General features: G+C 39.1%; 1 protein-coding gene across 3 annotated transcripts in view; it reads right to left on the reverse strand.

Annotated features, from left to right (window-relative positions):
- The window catches only part of RFX7 (regulatory factor X7), a 113,601-nt gene that overhangs the window by 11,321 nt on the left and 86,944 nt on the right, over positions 1–15,336 (reverse strand). For all 3 annotated transcript variants that reach the window (XM_079768835.1, XM_079768834.1, XM_079768833.1), the window contains 2 exons: positions 1,616–1,736; positions 264–344 (listed from right to left, as the gene is read on the reverse strand). In XM_079768835.1, coding sequence (XP_079624961.1) covers positions 264–344; positions 1,616–1,736 — 202 coding nt within the window. The remainder of the gene's footprint in view (positions 1–263; positions 345–1,615; positions 1,737–15,336) is intronic.

The following is a 15,336-nucleotide window of genomic DNA, read 5'->3' on the forward strand; positions in this document are numbered from 1 at the left end:
GACAATATATATATATATTTTAGATATATTTACATATCAGTACATTTAGGTCTCTCTTGTTCTCCCTAATTTCAGAAGTCGTGTTGACTTAAGTCATATACGCTAACATTTTTCAGTCACTTTTTACTTTTTTTCTCACTTATTCTGTAAAAGGCAGAGTTCCTGGTCCCTGGTTTTATCCAAATAAGACTATGCAGTATGCATTTCAATGTTGATTTTAAGGTACAATTCAACTTATTAAAAAGGGAAGGCAGAATTCTTACCCCATCTCCAGTTTTGTGAAAGTCAAGATTGGGCAGTGTTGGCATATGAACAAAAGCTTTTTTTCTTAGTCCACTGTAGCAATATGTAATGAACAGTTAAGGTCTCAAGTATTCCAAATTAAATGAACTGCTTATATAATTAGCACTTGAGAAGTAACCATATATGAAATGAAAATAAAATCAGAATGAAATAACATCTATTTTCTGAGTTTTCAGTAAGAAAAACTTTAATATTATAAACTCGGGATTTTTACTCCTTTGAAATGGGAATAGTCTGCAGAATGTTACTGTCTTAAATAAAACAAAATAATTCTCATCTGTTATAAATTTAATGAATAAAAGTTTCTAATAAGCTGTGTCAGCCACCAGTAACAAACAGGTCAGAAGGAAAGAAATACCAGATGGAAACCTGGAACCGAGAAGGGAAACTTCAGCCCAGGGCACCGGGACAGAAACAACTCTGAGTGTCACAAGGGCTTTAACCTTTTCATTTCCCTTTTTCCACTGAAACACACAGGATTATCACCTGCAACATGCCAAAGGCACATCAAGACGTTTTTGTCTGTACTCAGACAACAAGGGCAGGTCATGTAACAAGTGGTTAAAGAACGCCTGGAACCACTTTAGAAAAGCAGCCTTCCACCTTCCCCTGCCTCTCCTCTCTTCCATAGCAGTGAATTTTTATGCTGTGAAAAAGGCCAGGAGCTGAGCAGAGAGAGAAGAAGGACTTCTAATATGATACAGAGACCCTCTACCTTCTTCCAAGAGTAGGAAGAACTTTAATAAATCCTTAATTTTCATTTCCTTTTTTCTGTTTGCTTCTAAGTATTTCTCCATCACAAGAGGGACCTAGCTTTAGATTTAATACAGGCTTTAAACAGTTGGCTGAAAAATACAGAGAGCAGTAATCTTCCAGTTTAAGTTCCATAAGACATTTTTTTTTAATGTTATATATTTTGCAAAGGAGATCCTATGCTTCTAAATGAGAGGAAGGAAAGAAGGTAAGCTAACACCTTTCTGCACTTTTACTGATAATTTATAATTGCTGTACTGTGACAAGTCTTGGTCATTCTCACCATTGAAGAAAAGATCAGACCATTAAGAACACATTACAATGACAGAATAAGGTGAAATATATCACAATCTTAATGACCACTATTTGTTATTTCTCTTGCAGTTGGTAAGTAGCTGGGAAAATAATATTTGCAATTATTCTACTAAGTTCTTTTGAGTTATTTGTATTTATAGATTCAAACTTATTTCTAAATATGGTTGCTGGTTGGAACATGACAGCAGATGCTCTGTAATAAGTGGAAACTTAGAGAGATTACGAAAATCCATTCTGGTAAAGGATATTTCGATTTGCCTCTCGTGCCCAGACGACGTGCCTTCATGTTTGGAAAGACGTTTTTCATGATCTTTCCAAAGTCAGCAGCACTTAGTGGATGGTAACCAAGATTGTCACAATAACTCCTGCAAAACAAGGAGGGCCAGTTAGAGAGCAACAGAACTCAGAATTATACAGCACAGTGCTATTGCAACACAATTTGATGCATTTGACAAAGTGAAAAACACATTTTTAAGAAATTCACCACAATTTTCACAGACAGATGGTCATCCTTCTCTGGAGATAACTCAGGGTTAGATTATTTTATTCTCAGGGTATTCAGTACTGCTGCTTTCAACAGCATCCAAGAAGCTTTCAGTAAGAGATACTGGTGGTATAACCCTGCATTCTGAAATGAGCATATCCAACTCAAACAGAAGGGCTACAAATTTCCACATATATATCAAGTTCACATGCTGGGACAATTTGCAATATAAACACATGTATGCCAGATATTAGAGACAAAACTACTACATGGTTTAAAGTAGAAACATGATATATTAGAACTTAAAGGGACCTTAGAGGTCATCTATACCAACACTCTCATTTTACCCATGAGAGAAAAAATGAAGCCAGAGAGAAGTTCCAAAGGTCCTCCATTCTTATTATTGTCAGGAAATAAGTACTTTGTAAGGCAGTAACTTCCATTGAGACCAGGGAAACAAACTATGTCTTAATTAATTACTCCTGGAACCAGGTATCCTGTTACTCTCTAACGGTGCCAGCCATGGGTAGAAGGACAAACCCTCTTCTACCAGTTTAGCAGCAGGCCAAGGCCACATCTTATTCTGGCTACGAAAGCCTTCCTCACAACTGCTGGCCTTTGGGAGAACCATTACCTGAGAAATGCCAAAGAGGAAGTCAGAGGCATTCCCAGTACTTCAATCAAGTCACCCCCTCACTCCACCTCCCGCCCCCACACAGTTTTTAGCATCAACTAGAGCAGTGGTCGGCAAACTCATTAGTCAAATATCAACAGTACAACAACTGAAATTTCTTTTGAGAGCCCAATTTTTTAAACTTAAACTTCTTCTAATGCCACTTCTTCAAAATAGACTTGCCCAGGCCAGGGTATTTTGTGGAAGAGCCACACTCAAGGGGCCAAAGAGCCGCATGTGGCTCGCGAGCCGCAGTTTGCCGACCACGGAACTAGAGCAACTTCTTGATGAAGACATGCGGTGAAGAGCCAGAGAGAGATTTCGGATGAAGAAACAAAAGAAAACAACGGTAAGGCCTCGTGGACAGGGCAAAATTAATTGAAACTGGGACTTGAGTTCTTATAAACAGCTGAATAAGTATCCTGGCAACATTCCCAAAGTGACCTGAACACAAGCAGTTGAATTGGGAGATCCTCAGGAGGAGGCAGGGACCCCTGAGACTCTTAATAGAGAGAAAAGGGGTAGGTCTGGAGACATGGGTATTTTCTTTATTATGCCCTATCTCCACACCAAAACTGGGGAGGGGAAGAGATGCCCAGCAAACACATCCTCAATAATGCTGACAAGCAGGGAGAAGGGAGAGGAGCTAACACAAATTAGAGTTCCCTCTACAGAAATATTTAGATACATCATATAATTGAGGCTAAATGCAATACTCTGGTTCAGGGATCAAGATTTAAGTTATAACCTGAAGGGCTGACTACTCTTGGGTGCTGACAATTTAAATGAACTGTATTAAGTCATAACTATTATGGTAGCAAGTTATATCAGTCATCTCTAAGGCTTAAACCAGCACAGAAAGAAAATGTGAATGAAGCTCCTTTAAGGAACCAGACACATGTTGCTTCCTCTACCTGGACCATTATTTTTCTTATCCTTCAAGTCCCAGCTTAAATGTTATGATTTTGAAAGGATCTCTTCTAAAGCAATGCCCTCTTGCCCCACCCTAACCACATTTCCTATCAGTGTACTCTTTTTTTTCTTCTTATGCCTTATAACTATCTAACAGCAAATTTTCTTGTTGTCTCCTCAATCAGGGCAGTGGCCAGATTCAGGGGTGGGCAAAAGTAGGTTTATAGCTGTAATACAAATGAGTAAGACAATAATTAATAAATAACGATACAAGAATAAACTCTGTTTCGTGTACTCACAACTGCAAACCTGCTTTTACCCACCCCGTATATCTGGTTCACCATTTTATTCTCATCACTACGAACAAGATTTAAGAGTCACATTAAACTGTAATATAACTTCAAGTATGCCATAGTTAAAATGACAAGAAACTTGAAAGAAACACACAAAAAGACCAAAAAAAGACAAGAAACAATATACAAAATCCCACCAAACCCAAAAAACCAATGCCCACTGGCTCCTATGACAGCATGAGCAGATGGGCCTAAAAAATTGATGCCAAATAAAGAGAAGCAGGGCAATGAGCCTAGTGAGAGATAGAGTATATTCATTCTTATTCTCTCTGTGTGCTTAGATTCTGATGTTTTTTCATTATATTAGTATTCAAGGCCCGGTGCACCGATTCATGCACTGGCGGTGTCCCTTGGCCTGGCCTGTGGGGATCAGGCCGAAAATGGCTGACATCCCGAAGGGTCCGAGATTGTGAGAGGGCAATTCTCGGGTGACGCACCCCGGAATCAGACTCCCTCCTCTCTGGTTCCAGGTGCGTTACTTGAGAACCGCAGCTACCAAGTCACCGCAGCTCAGCAGCTCCTGCATTGAGCATCTGCCCCTGGTGGTCAGTGCGCATCATAGCTACCGGCCGGTCAGCCCGTCGGCCAGTCACGTAGGCTTTTATATATATAGATACCAACGTGTGTTTTTTTAATTTGGTAGACGTGGTAAGTATAAGATTGGCAAAGTTAAGTGTCAAGATGAACAATTTGCTTGTCAAACAGAACTAATCCAATTTCATCTGAATTTTTATCCCCCCCCCCCTTTTTCGTTAATCTTCACATGAGGATATTTTTTCCATTGCTTTTTAGAAAGAGGAAGGGGAGCCGGGGAGCGGAGAGAGAGAGAGAAATATCATGTGAGAGAGACACATCGACTGGTTGCCTCCAGCACAAGCCCTGACCAGGAGCAGGGAGCAAACATGCAACCCAGGTATTTGCCCTTGACCAGGAATTAAACTGTGACCTCCTGGTTCATGGGTCGATGCTCAACCACTGAGCCACACTGGCTGGGCTATCATTTTAACAAGCCTGAGGCAATTTTCTCACTATGGTTTTTATTTAAATTCCCCTGATGATTAATGATGTTCAGCATCTTACAAGACACCGCACCATCTATCTGTATGATTTCTTTAGAAAAATGTCTATTCACAGCTTGCTATTTTTTAATTAAAAAAAAAATGTTTTTTTTTGCAATTGAGTTGAATGACTTCTTCATATGTTTTGTAACTATTAACTCCTTATCAGATGTATGATTTGCAAATATTTTCTCCCTTTTTATTTTGTTGATGGATTACTTTGCTATGCAAAGCTTTTAAGTTTGATGTAGTAGCCACTTGTTTATTTTTGCTTTTACTTTTGGTGTCACAATAAAAAAAAATCATTGCCAAGTCCTGACCAGTGTAGCTCAGTTAGTTGGAGCGCCATCTGTGCACTAAAGGTTGCCAGTTTGATTCCTGGTCAGGGCACATGCTCGGGTTGCTGGCTCAATCCCAGGTGAGGGTTGTGCAGGAGACAACTGATCGATGTTGTGTGGTTACATCGATGTTTCTCTTTCTCCTTTCCTTTCTCTATAAAAATCAATAAAAATATTTTTTAAAAAATCATTGGAAAAACCTATGTCAAGGAGCTTACTGCCAGTTTTCTTCTAGGAGTTTTATGGTTTTAGCTCTTATGTTCAGGTCTTTAATGGATTTTGAGCTGATTTTTGTGTATGATGTAGGATACTTGTCAAGTTTCATTTTTATTTTGCATGTGGCAGTCTAGTTTTCTCAACAATATTTATTGAAGAGACTGTTCTTACCCCATTATATATTCTTGTTTCTTGAGATAGGTATTTATCACTATGAACTTTCCTCTTGGAACTGCTTTTGCTGCATCCCATAAATTTTGGTATGTTATATTTACGTTTTTGTTTGTCTCAAGTTAATTTTTTTAAAAATATATTTTTACTGATTTCAGAGAGTAAGGGAGAGGGAGAGAGACAAAAACATCTATGATGAGAGAGAATCATTGACCGGCTGCCTCCTGCACGGCACTACTGAAGATTGAGCCTGAAACCTGGGCACGTGCCCTTGCCTGGAATCGAACCCTGGACCTTTTAGTCCGCAGGCCAACACTCTATCCACTGAGCCAAACCAGCTAAGGCTCAAGTTAATTTTTTATTTCTCTGTTGATTTCATCTTTAACTCATTGGTTATTCAGTAGCAAGTTGTTTAATCTCCACATACTTGTGAATTTTCCAGTCTTTCTTTTATAATTGATTTCTAGTTTCATACCACTGTGGTCGGAAAACATACTTGGTATAATTTCAATTCTATTAAAATTTTTAAGACTTGTTCTGTGGACTAACATATGATCTATCCGGAAAAATGATCCATGTGCACTTGAAAGAATATATATTCTGTTGCTTTTGGATGGAATGTTCTGTATATATCTGTTATGTCCATGTGGTCTAACATGTTTAAGGCTGATGTTTTCTCATTGATTTTTCTGTCTGAATGATCAATCTACTGATATAAGTTGCAGTATTACAGTGCTCTACCATTATTGTATTGCTGTCTATTTCTTCCTTTCGATTTGTTAGTATTTGCTTTATATATTTAGATGCTTCTATTTGAGTATATAAATGTTTACAAATGTTATATCCTCTTGATAGATAGACCTCTTTATTATTATATAACAACATTCTTTGTCTCTTATTACAGATTTTGTTTTAAAGCTAATTTTGGTAGATAGAAGCATAGCTATCCCAACTTCCTTTTGGTTTCCTGTTGCATAGACTATCTTTTTTCATTCCTTCACTTTCAGCCTCTGTGTGTCTTTACATTTTAAGTGAGTCTCTTGTAGACAGCATATAAATAGGTCTTGCATTTTTTTTCTTTTCAGTCACTCTACATTGTCAGATTAAAGAATTTAGTCCATTTACATTTAGAGTAATCATTACCAGATATGTACTTAATGCCATTTTAATTGTTTATGATGTTTCTGTAGTTGCTCTGTTTCTTCTTCTCTTGCTCTCTTCCTTTGTGATTTGATGACTCTCTTTAGTGGTGTGTTTAGTGGGTTGCTTTCTCTTTATCTTTTGTGTATTTACTACAGGTTTGTGCTTTGTGATTACCAATCGGCTTACATATAACAACTTATATCTGTAACTGTCTATATTACGTTGATAACAACTTAAGTTTGATTGCATTCTAAATCTCAACATTTTATTTCTCCTTCCCCATGTTTTATTATTCTCTATAAAAACAATGAAAAAAACTGAAAAAGTGGGCCAATATCAACTTGAAACTTAAAAAACAACCCCATTTGCCACTACAACATAAAAATTAAGATACCTAGGAATAAACTTAAATAAGGGGGTAAATGACCTGTACTGGGAAAACTACAGGAAGCTGAAAAAAAGAGATAGATGAAGACATAAACAAATGGAAGAATATACCATGTTCATGGATTGGTAGAATCAATACCATTAAAATGTTCATACTACCCCAAGTAATCTATAGATTCAGTGCAATCTCTATTAAAATACCAAGGGCATATTTCATAGACCTAGAACAAACTCTTCAAAAATTCATATGGAATAAAAATAAAAATAAAAAACCCGAATAGCCACAGCAATCTTGAGAAAGAAGAACAAAGTTGGAGGGCTCACAATACCAGATATCAAGCTATATTACAAAGTCACCGTAACCAAAACTGCCTGGTACTGGCACAAGAACAGACATATAGACTAATGGGACAGAACAGAGACCCCAGAAATCAACCCAAGCCATTATGCTCAATTAATATTTGACAAAAGAGGCATGAGTATACAATGGAGTCAAGACAGCCTCTTCAATAAATGGTGTTGGGAAAATTGGACAGATACATGCAAAAAAATGAAAGTAGATCACCAACTTACACCATACACAAAAATAAACTCAAAATAGATAAAGAACTTAAACGTAAGATGGGAAACCATAAAAATCTTAGTAGAATCCAATAGGCAGCAAAATATCAGACATATGTTGTTGCAATATCTTTACAGATACAGCTACTAGGACAATGGAAATTAAGGAGAAAATAAACAAATGAGACTACAAAAAAATATAAAGCTTCTGCACAGCAAAAGAAACCATCAACAAAACATGAAAGCCCACTGCATGGGTGAATATATTTGCCAATGTGACATCTGATAAGGGTTTAATCTCCAAAATTTATAGGGAACTCATACAATTTAACAAAAGGAAGATAAATGATCTAATCAAAATGGGCAAAGGACCTAAATAGACACTTCTTGAAAGTGGGCATACAGAAAGCCAAGAGATGTATGAAAAAAGGCTCAGAGTCACTAATCATCTGAGAGATGCAAATCAAAATGATAATAAGGTACCATCTCACATCTGTCAGAATGGCTATCATCAACAAATCAACAGACAAGTGCTGGCAAGGATGTGGAGAAAAAGGAACCCTCGTACACTACTGGTGGGAATGCAGACTGGTGCAGCCACTGTGGAAAATAATATGGAGTTTCCTCAAAAAATTCAATATGAAACTGCCATTTGACCCAGTGATCCCACTCCCAGGAATATATCCTAAGAAACCTGAAATACCAATCAGAAAGAATATATGTACTCCTATGTTCATAGCAGCACAATTTACAATAGCTAAGATCTGGAAACAGCCCGAGTGCCCATCAGTAGATGAGTGGATAAAAAAAGCTGTGGTACATTTACACTGTGGAATATTATGCAGCTGTAAAAAAGAAGGATCTTTTACGCTCTGAGACAGCATGGAGGGACCTGGAGAGTATTATGCTAAGTGAAATAAACCAATCAGAGAAAGACAAGTATCACAAGATCTCACTCATATGTGGAATCTAAGTAACAAAATAAACTGATGAACAAAATAGATCCAGAAGCATAGAAGCATGGAACAGACTTTGAATCTCAGAGGGAAGGCAGGTGTGGGTGGGTGGGAAGAGATCAACCAAAGAACTTGTATGCATATATGCATAACCCATGAGCACAGACAATAGGGGAGTTGAGATCTAGGATGGGGGTGAGCTATAAGGGGTCAATGGGTGAAAAAATGGGACATATGTAATACTTTCAACAATAAAGATTTTTTTAAAAAAGTGAATAAATACACACACACACACACACACACACACACACACACACACAGTGGCCAGATTATTATGATCTCTGAACGAATAATAATCTGGCCACTCAGTGTATATCCTGTGTGATAAAGGCTAATATACAAATTGTTTCCTCAACCAGGAGTTCGACCAGCAGGCAGGCCGGCCAACCGCCCATGTCCCCACCCCCTGGCCAGGCTGGCCGGCTAGACCCCACCCATGCATGAATTCATGCACCGGGCCTCTAATATATATATACTGAGTGGTCAGATTATTATGTGTTCAGAGATCATAATAATCTGGCCACTCAGTGTATATGAAGAGGTAATATGCAAATTAACTGGGACACCATAACAGTCACGACCGCTCAGGAGGAGGCTGTGTGTGCAGGTGGGCGGGAGGGGACTGCTGTGCAGTGAGGCAAGCTACAGATGGTGCAGGCCCGCAGAGAGCAGGGAGGAGCAGGCCCGCAGAAAGCAGGGAGCAGGGCCTGTCTGTCAGCCGCAGTGTGCTGGCAGGCCCACAGAGAGCAGAGAGCAGGGCCTGCCTGCCAGGGCACGCCAGCAGTCCCGCCTCTGTGCGTGAGCTGCATAGGAAACACCTTTTCTAACCACTCATTGGCTAAACTCCCAGTACGCCACTCACAGTGTTCTTGGTAACTTGGGTAATAAGAATCCAAGAAGGTGATCTAGGCTAATATGCAATCCTGGAGGAAAAAAACGAAGGTCCACGCTGGAGGTGCTAAGAAATATCATATCCTGCCCTTGTCAGTTTGGCTCAGTGGATAGAACCTTGGCCTGTGGTCCACAGGGTCTGGGTTCGATTCTGGTCAAGGGCATGTAACTAGGTTGCAGACTCCCGGGGTCCAGGTCAGGGCTCATGCAGGAGGCAACCAATCAAAGTGTCCCTCTCACATTTATGTTTCTCTCTGTCTTTCCCTCTCTTCCATGCTCTCTAAAAAAATCAATGGAAAAATATCCTCAGGTGAGGATAAAAAGAAAGAAATATCAGATCCTATTAAAGAGACATCTTGAAAAGGACTAAAGAAGGTTGTCATTTTTTCATGGTGAAGGGACTGAAGTCCGTGTTGATGAAAACACCTTGGTGGCTGCGGCGGCCAGCAGTGGCAGCAGCAGCGAGGTGATGGGGGCGACGCCTTCACCTGATCAGCCCGGTTGCCTCCTGCAGAGGGAGGCCAGACTGCAGCTTAGGCCCGCTCCTTGGGGGGAGTGGGACTAAGCCATCAGTAGGACATCCCCTGAGGGTTCCCGTACTTGAGAGGGTGCAGGTTGGGCTGAGGGACCCGCCTCCCCCCATGCACGAATTTCGTGCACCGGGCCTCTAGTATTATAATATGTGATTTATAGCCTATATAATAAAGAGGTAATATGCAAATTGATCATCATGCCCTCACAAAATGACTGCCTACAACCAGGCCAGCAGGGAGGTTAGCAAGGGATGACCAAATGACTGAACAGCAGGCTGCGTGGGGCGACCAGGCTGGCAGGGGGGTTAGTAAGGGACAAACGACTGTACAGAAAGCTGCATGGGGTGACCAGGCTGGCAGGGGGGCCATGAGGGGTGACCAGGTCAGTGGGGGGGGGGGGGCAGTTGGGGGCGACCAGACCAGCAGGGGGGCAGTTGGGGGCGACCAGGCTGGCAGGAGGGTTAGTGAGAGACAACCAAATGACTGAACAAGCAGGCTGCTTGGGGTGACCAGGCCGGTAGGGGGGGTTAGTTAAGGACGACCAAACAAGCAGGCTGTGTGCGGTGACCAGGCTGGCAGGGGGGTTAGTGAAGGATGACCAAACGACTGAACAGCAGGCTGCATGGGTGACCAGGCCGGCAGGGGGACCATGAGAGGCGACCAGACTGGCAGTGGGGACAGTCGGGGGCAACGAGGCCAGTAGGGGAGGGCAGTTAGGGGCGACCAGCCGGCAAAGGAGGGCAGTTGGGGGCGATTAGGCTGGTGGGGTGGGCAGTGAGGGGCGACTAGACCGGCAGGGGGGGCAGTTGGGGGCGACCATGCCAGCAGGGGGGAGGCAGTTGGTGCAACCAGGCAGGTTAGCAATTAGGAGCCAGTGGTCCAGGATTGGGAGAAGAATGTCCGATAACTGGCAGTCGGACATCCCCCGAGGGGTCCTGGATTGGAGAGGGTGCAGGCTGGGCTGAGGGGACCCACCCCCTGTGCACGAATTTCGTGCACTGGGCCTCTAGTTTCAAGATAAAATCTAAAAAGCAAAACTAATATTTATAGTTTTTTCTATCTGTAAATAATTGCCTTAATCTGTGACATGTAATAAACTGAGATTTTTATCAATACATAATTTGAAACATATTTTTTAAGACTGTGGAGTGGAAGTGACTCATTTTCTGGCAAATTTGTGGGGGACTAAAAATCACTTTTACTTTAGTTTTTTCTAAACTTTATACAGATGCTATAATATTAAATAATAAATTATACATTTGAGAAATTTATAAATTATACACATATGCTTAGGCCTGATCTAGATTTTAGATAGGTATAAATATTTACATGTCATTTGAGTCATGAAATGTTCACTATTTTAAAGCTCTTAAAATAAATATGTTTTTAGAATCTATTTCTACCTTTGAGAATGTCCTAAGAGTTTAATTTACATTGATTAATAGAATAGAAAATACAAACTTAGGTTGTAAGCACAAAAATATCACACATACAAAATTAATGATTATACATAACTAAAAACTTAAAATAACCATATTCATTAAAACATTAAACAGATTAAAAAAAAAAAAAAAAGGATTGGAGAGAGAACAGTTGTGCCAGGAAAGACTAGAGCCAAAGTTGTCAAGTTTACAAATCTGAACATTTGTGATTCTACCCAGAATGAAAGCAAACAGATTTTCAAGAATGTTAAAACAGGCTATATATTATTTAATAAAAAATCCATTTAAGATTAATGCTTTCGTTTCTCCATTATGGAGCAGGAGCGTGGTTGCTACTGCCTCTGTTGCTATGTGTTTGCATACCCCAGAGTTTCTAGATAGGTTCATTCCATTCCACCAGCTTCTTCTATTGGTCACATTTCAAAACCATGGACAATTTTAGATTAAACCTTTAGAAACATAATAATGTAAACTGCCTAAAAATAATGATACAAATGATAAAAATAAAAGAATGGGCAAATACACACACACAGACACACACACACACACACACACACACACACACACACACGCTGGGGCAAAAAGTAGGTTCACAGTTTTTCTTATAGAAAATAGTACAATAATTAATAAATACAAGAATAAACTCTGTTTTGTGTACTCACAACTGTAAACCTACTCTTGCCCCACCCTGTATATTTCTGTATATAAGACTAGAACTATGAAAAAGGATGTAACAGATATAGAAGATATTCGGTTTATGAGAGACTAATATATGTAATGCTATACTAATACATTTGAAAATCTGAATGAATTCTAGGAAAAACAAATGACCAAAATTGACTAATGAAGTATAAATCTAACTAGAAGAATGCTACAAAAATTTTCAAAGAATTACCTCGAACAAAGACTCCAGGCCTAGATGTTTTATAGGTGAGTTCTTCAAAACTTTTAAGAACAAGTAAGTCCCATGTTATAAAAACTGTTTCAGAGTACAAAAAATTAGGGAGTTTCAATTCATATATGAAGCTGGCCTAACCCTGATATCAAAACCTGACAAAGCATAAAAAATGAAAATTACAGACTAATTTCCCTTATGTGTAGAGATACAAAGATCCTACATAATACTTGAAAACAGAAACTAAAAGAATACTAAAAGATTACATATCTTGATATGAACAGGACATTCATTCTAATGAATAAAAGAAGGGTTCACATTGTGGACTATCTTTTTATAATATATCATATCATGAGGTCAAAGAAGAAGCACCACATAACAATGTCAATAGATACCCAAAAAGCTTTTAATGAATTTCAATATTCATGTCTCATAAAACAGCAAATTAAAGTCTTGGTGAACTAGAAATGATACATCTTTAACATCAAAGAACTGTAAGAGGAAATGATGCCTAACACTGCTATTATTTAAAACCAGAAGGAAAATCTATTAAATGTAATAAAGAGAATGGGAAAGATATACAGAATAAACTCTGCCCAGAAGAGTCAAAAGAACTGAAAAATTAAGATTAAGCCAAGTTCAGTAAATATAAAATTTGCAACATAAATAACAGAAATCTATAGATATTCTATAAAGCAAAGCAAACCAATAGGAAAATAGCCTACATAATAAAGAGGTAATATGCAAATTGACCCTCACATCCTCGCACAAGATGGCTGCCCCCATGTGGTCAAAGATGGCCGCCACAAGATGGCTGGCAGGGGAGGGCAGTTGGGGGCGACCAGGCTGGCAGGGGAAGGCAGTTGGGGGGGACCAGGCCTGCAGGGAAGGGCAGTTGGGGGCGACCAGGCTGGCAGGGGAGGGCAGTTAGGGGTGACCAGGTCGGCAGGGGAGGGCAGTTGGGGGCGACCAGGCTGGCAGGGGAGGGCAATTAGGGGCAACCAGGCTGGCAGGGGAGGGCAGTTGGGGGTGATTGGGCCAACAGGGGAGCAGTTAGGCATTGATCAGGCTGGCAGGGGAGTAATTAGGGGGTGATCAGGCTGGCAGGCAGAAGCAGTTAGGGGCAATCAGGCAGGCAGGCAGGCGAGTGGTTGGGAGCCAGCAGTCCTGGATTGTGAGAGGGATGTCCGACTGCTGGGGTCCCAAATTGGAGAGGGCGCAGGCCTGGCTGAGGGACAACCGCCCCCCGCCCCAGTGCACGAATTTCATGCACCGGGCCTCTAGTATTTTTTCATAATATAAATAAGTAAAATGTCAAAATTAACAAGGAATATATTTAAGAAAAAATAAGTGAACCTGTTTGAAGGAAAAAAGCCTAAAAGTTTACTAAAGGACAAAGTTTACTAAAGGACAGCTACTTCATAAATGTAATTTTGCTACTGTTAATGAATTGTAATGTAAATATCTGTGTTTTCCGATGGTCTTAGGCTCTACAGCAGCGGTTCTCAACCTGTGGGTCACGACTCACAGGTTAAGAACCACTAGCAGGGTCACCTAAGACCATCGGAAAACACAGATATTTACATTACGATTCATTAACAGTAGCAAAATTACAGTTATGAAGTAGCAACGAAAATAATTTTATGGTTGGGGGTCACCACAACATGAGGAACTGTATTAAAGGGTCGCGGCATTAGAAAGGTTGAGAACCAATGGACTAAAGGGTTGTATGTAAAAAATGAAATAAATACCTAGGAAAAATGCATGTGAGTATTTAGCTACTAATGGCATGAGGAAGTTGTAAGCATAACAATGAATGGTGCAAGCTGCAAAAAATGTAGACAGATCAAACTACTTATAAAAATATTAAAATTAAATAATAAATATCAATCCTAAAAATTTATATTTTAATAGTTAATGTTCTTAATATATAAAGGTTCTTGCTAAACTATCACCCCAATTCTGATAATCTATATTAAATTATATAGTCAAGAATGTTCACTGCAATGTTATTTGCAACTGTTCCTCCATTCAAGAACTGTATATATGGTGGAGACAAATTTTATTAAACAATAGCAAGACTATATACATGAAGAAAAGGCGTTAGAAAAAAATAAAATAAGTAAACCAAAATGTTTATTTTTAGATAGCGAGATTACTGGTGCTGGTTTTCTTTTTTATACATTTATAACTATTTGCCAAAACTTTCATGATGAATACATGTTACTTTTATAAACAGAAAAATAATATAAACCCATTAATGATCATTTTCATAAACACATGTGATGATCAGAATTCAAAAGTTTCAACAAATATAAAAAGTTCACAATCATTTGTAAATTAAGTGGTCTTTGCATGCTGGAAGCTCCTTCAAGCTTTCTGGTTCTGTTAATATCTCTATTTAGCATGAAAATACAGTTAAAAGAAGCCATATGTCTTAGATCACATTTTCATTTTTTATCTCAAAGGGTCTTTGATTTTAACAACTATTAAAGGAATTGACTTTTAAACAAATACATGTAAACATCACTGCAATGCTTCAATATGCAATAGGAACAGCTTAAGATAAAGGTATATTTCATATTAACAATATTTTTTCCAGTGACTATTTAGAACGAAATCTGTTAAGATTGGTCATTCTATCGTAAGTTCTTATTCAGGAATACTCATTAAGAGACCCAAATAGCAAGATGACGTCTAAATTAGGAAGGGACAAAATTTCTCTAAAAAATCTTTACAGATAGGAAGTGTTATTTTGTGTCTAATTGAAATCTCTCCTATGATTTAAAACTTTTCTTATTTAAAGAAATAGCTATATTCCATTTTGCTTTCCTTAAACAAACTTTAAACACTTTCACCTAGTCATTTCCCATATTTTGATCTACTTCTTGC

This window comes from Cnephaeus nilssonii (assembly GCF_951640355.1).
Source record: "Cnephaeus nilssonii genome assembly, chromosome: 4".
Taxonomy (NCBI): domain Eukaryota; kingdom Metazoa; phylum Chordata; class Mammalia; order Chiroptera; family Vespertilionidae; genus Cnephaeus; species Cnephaeus nilssonii.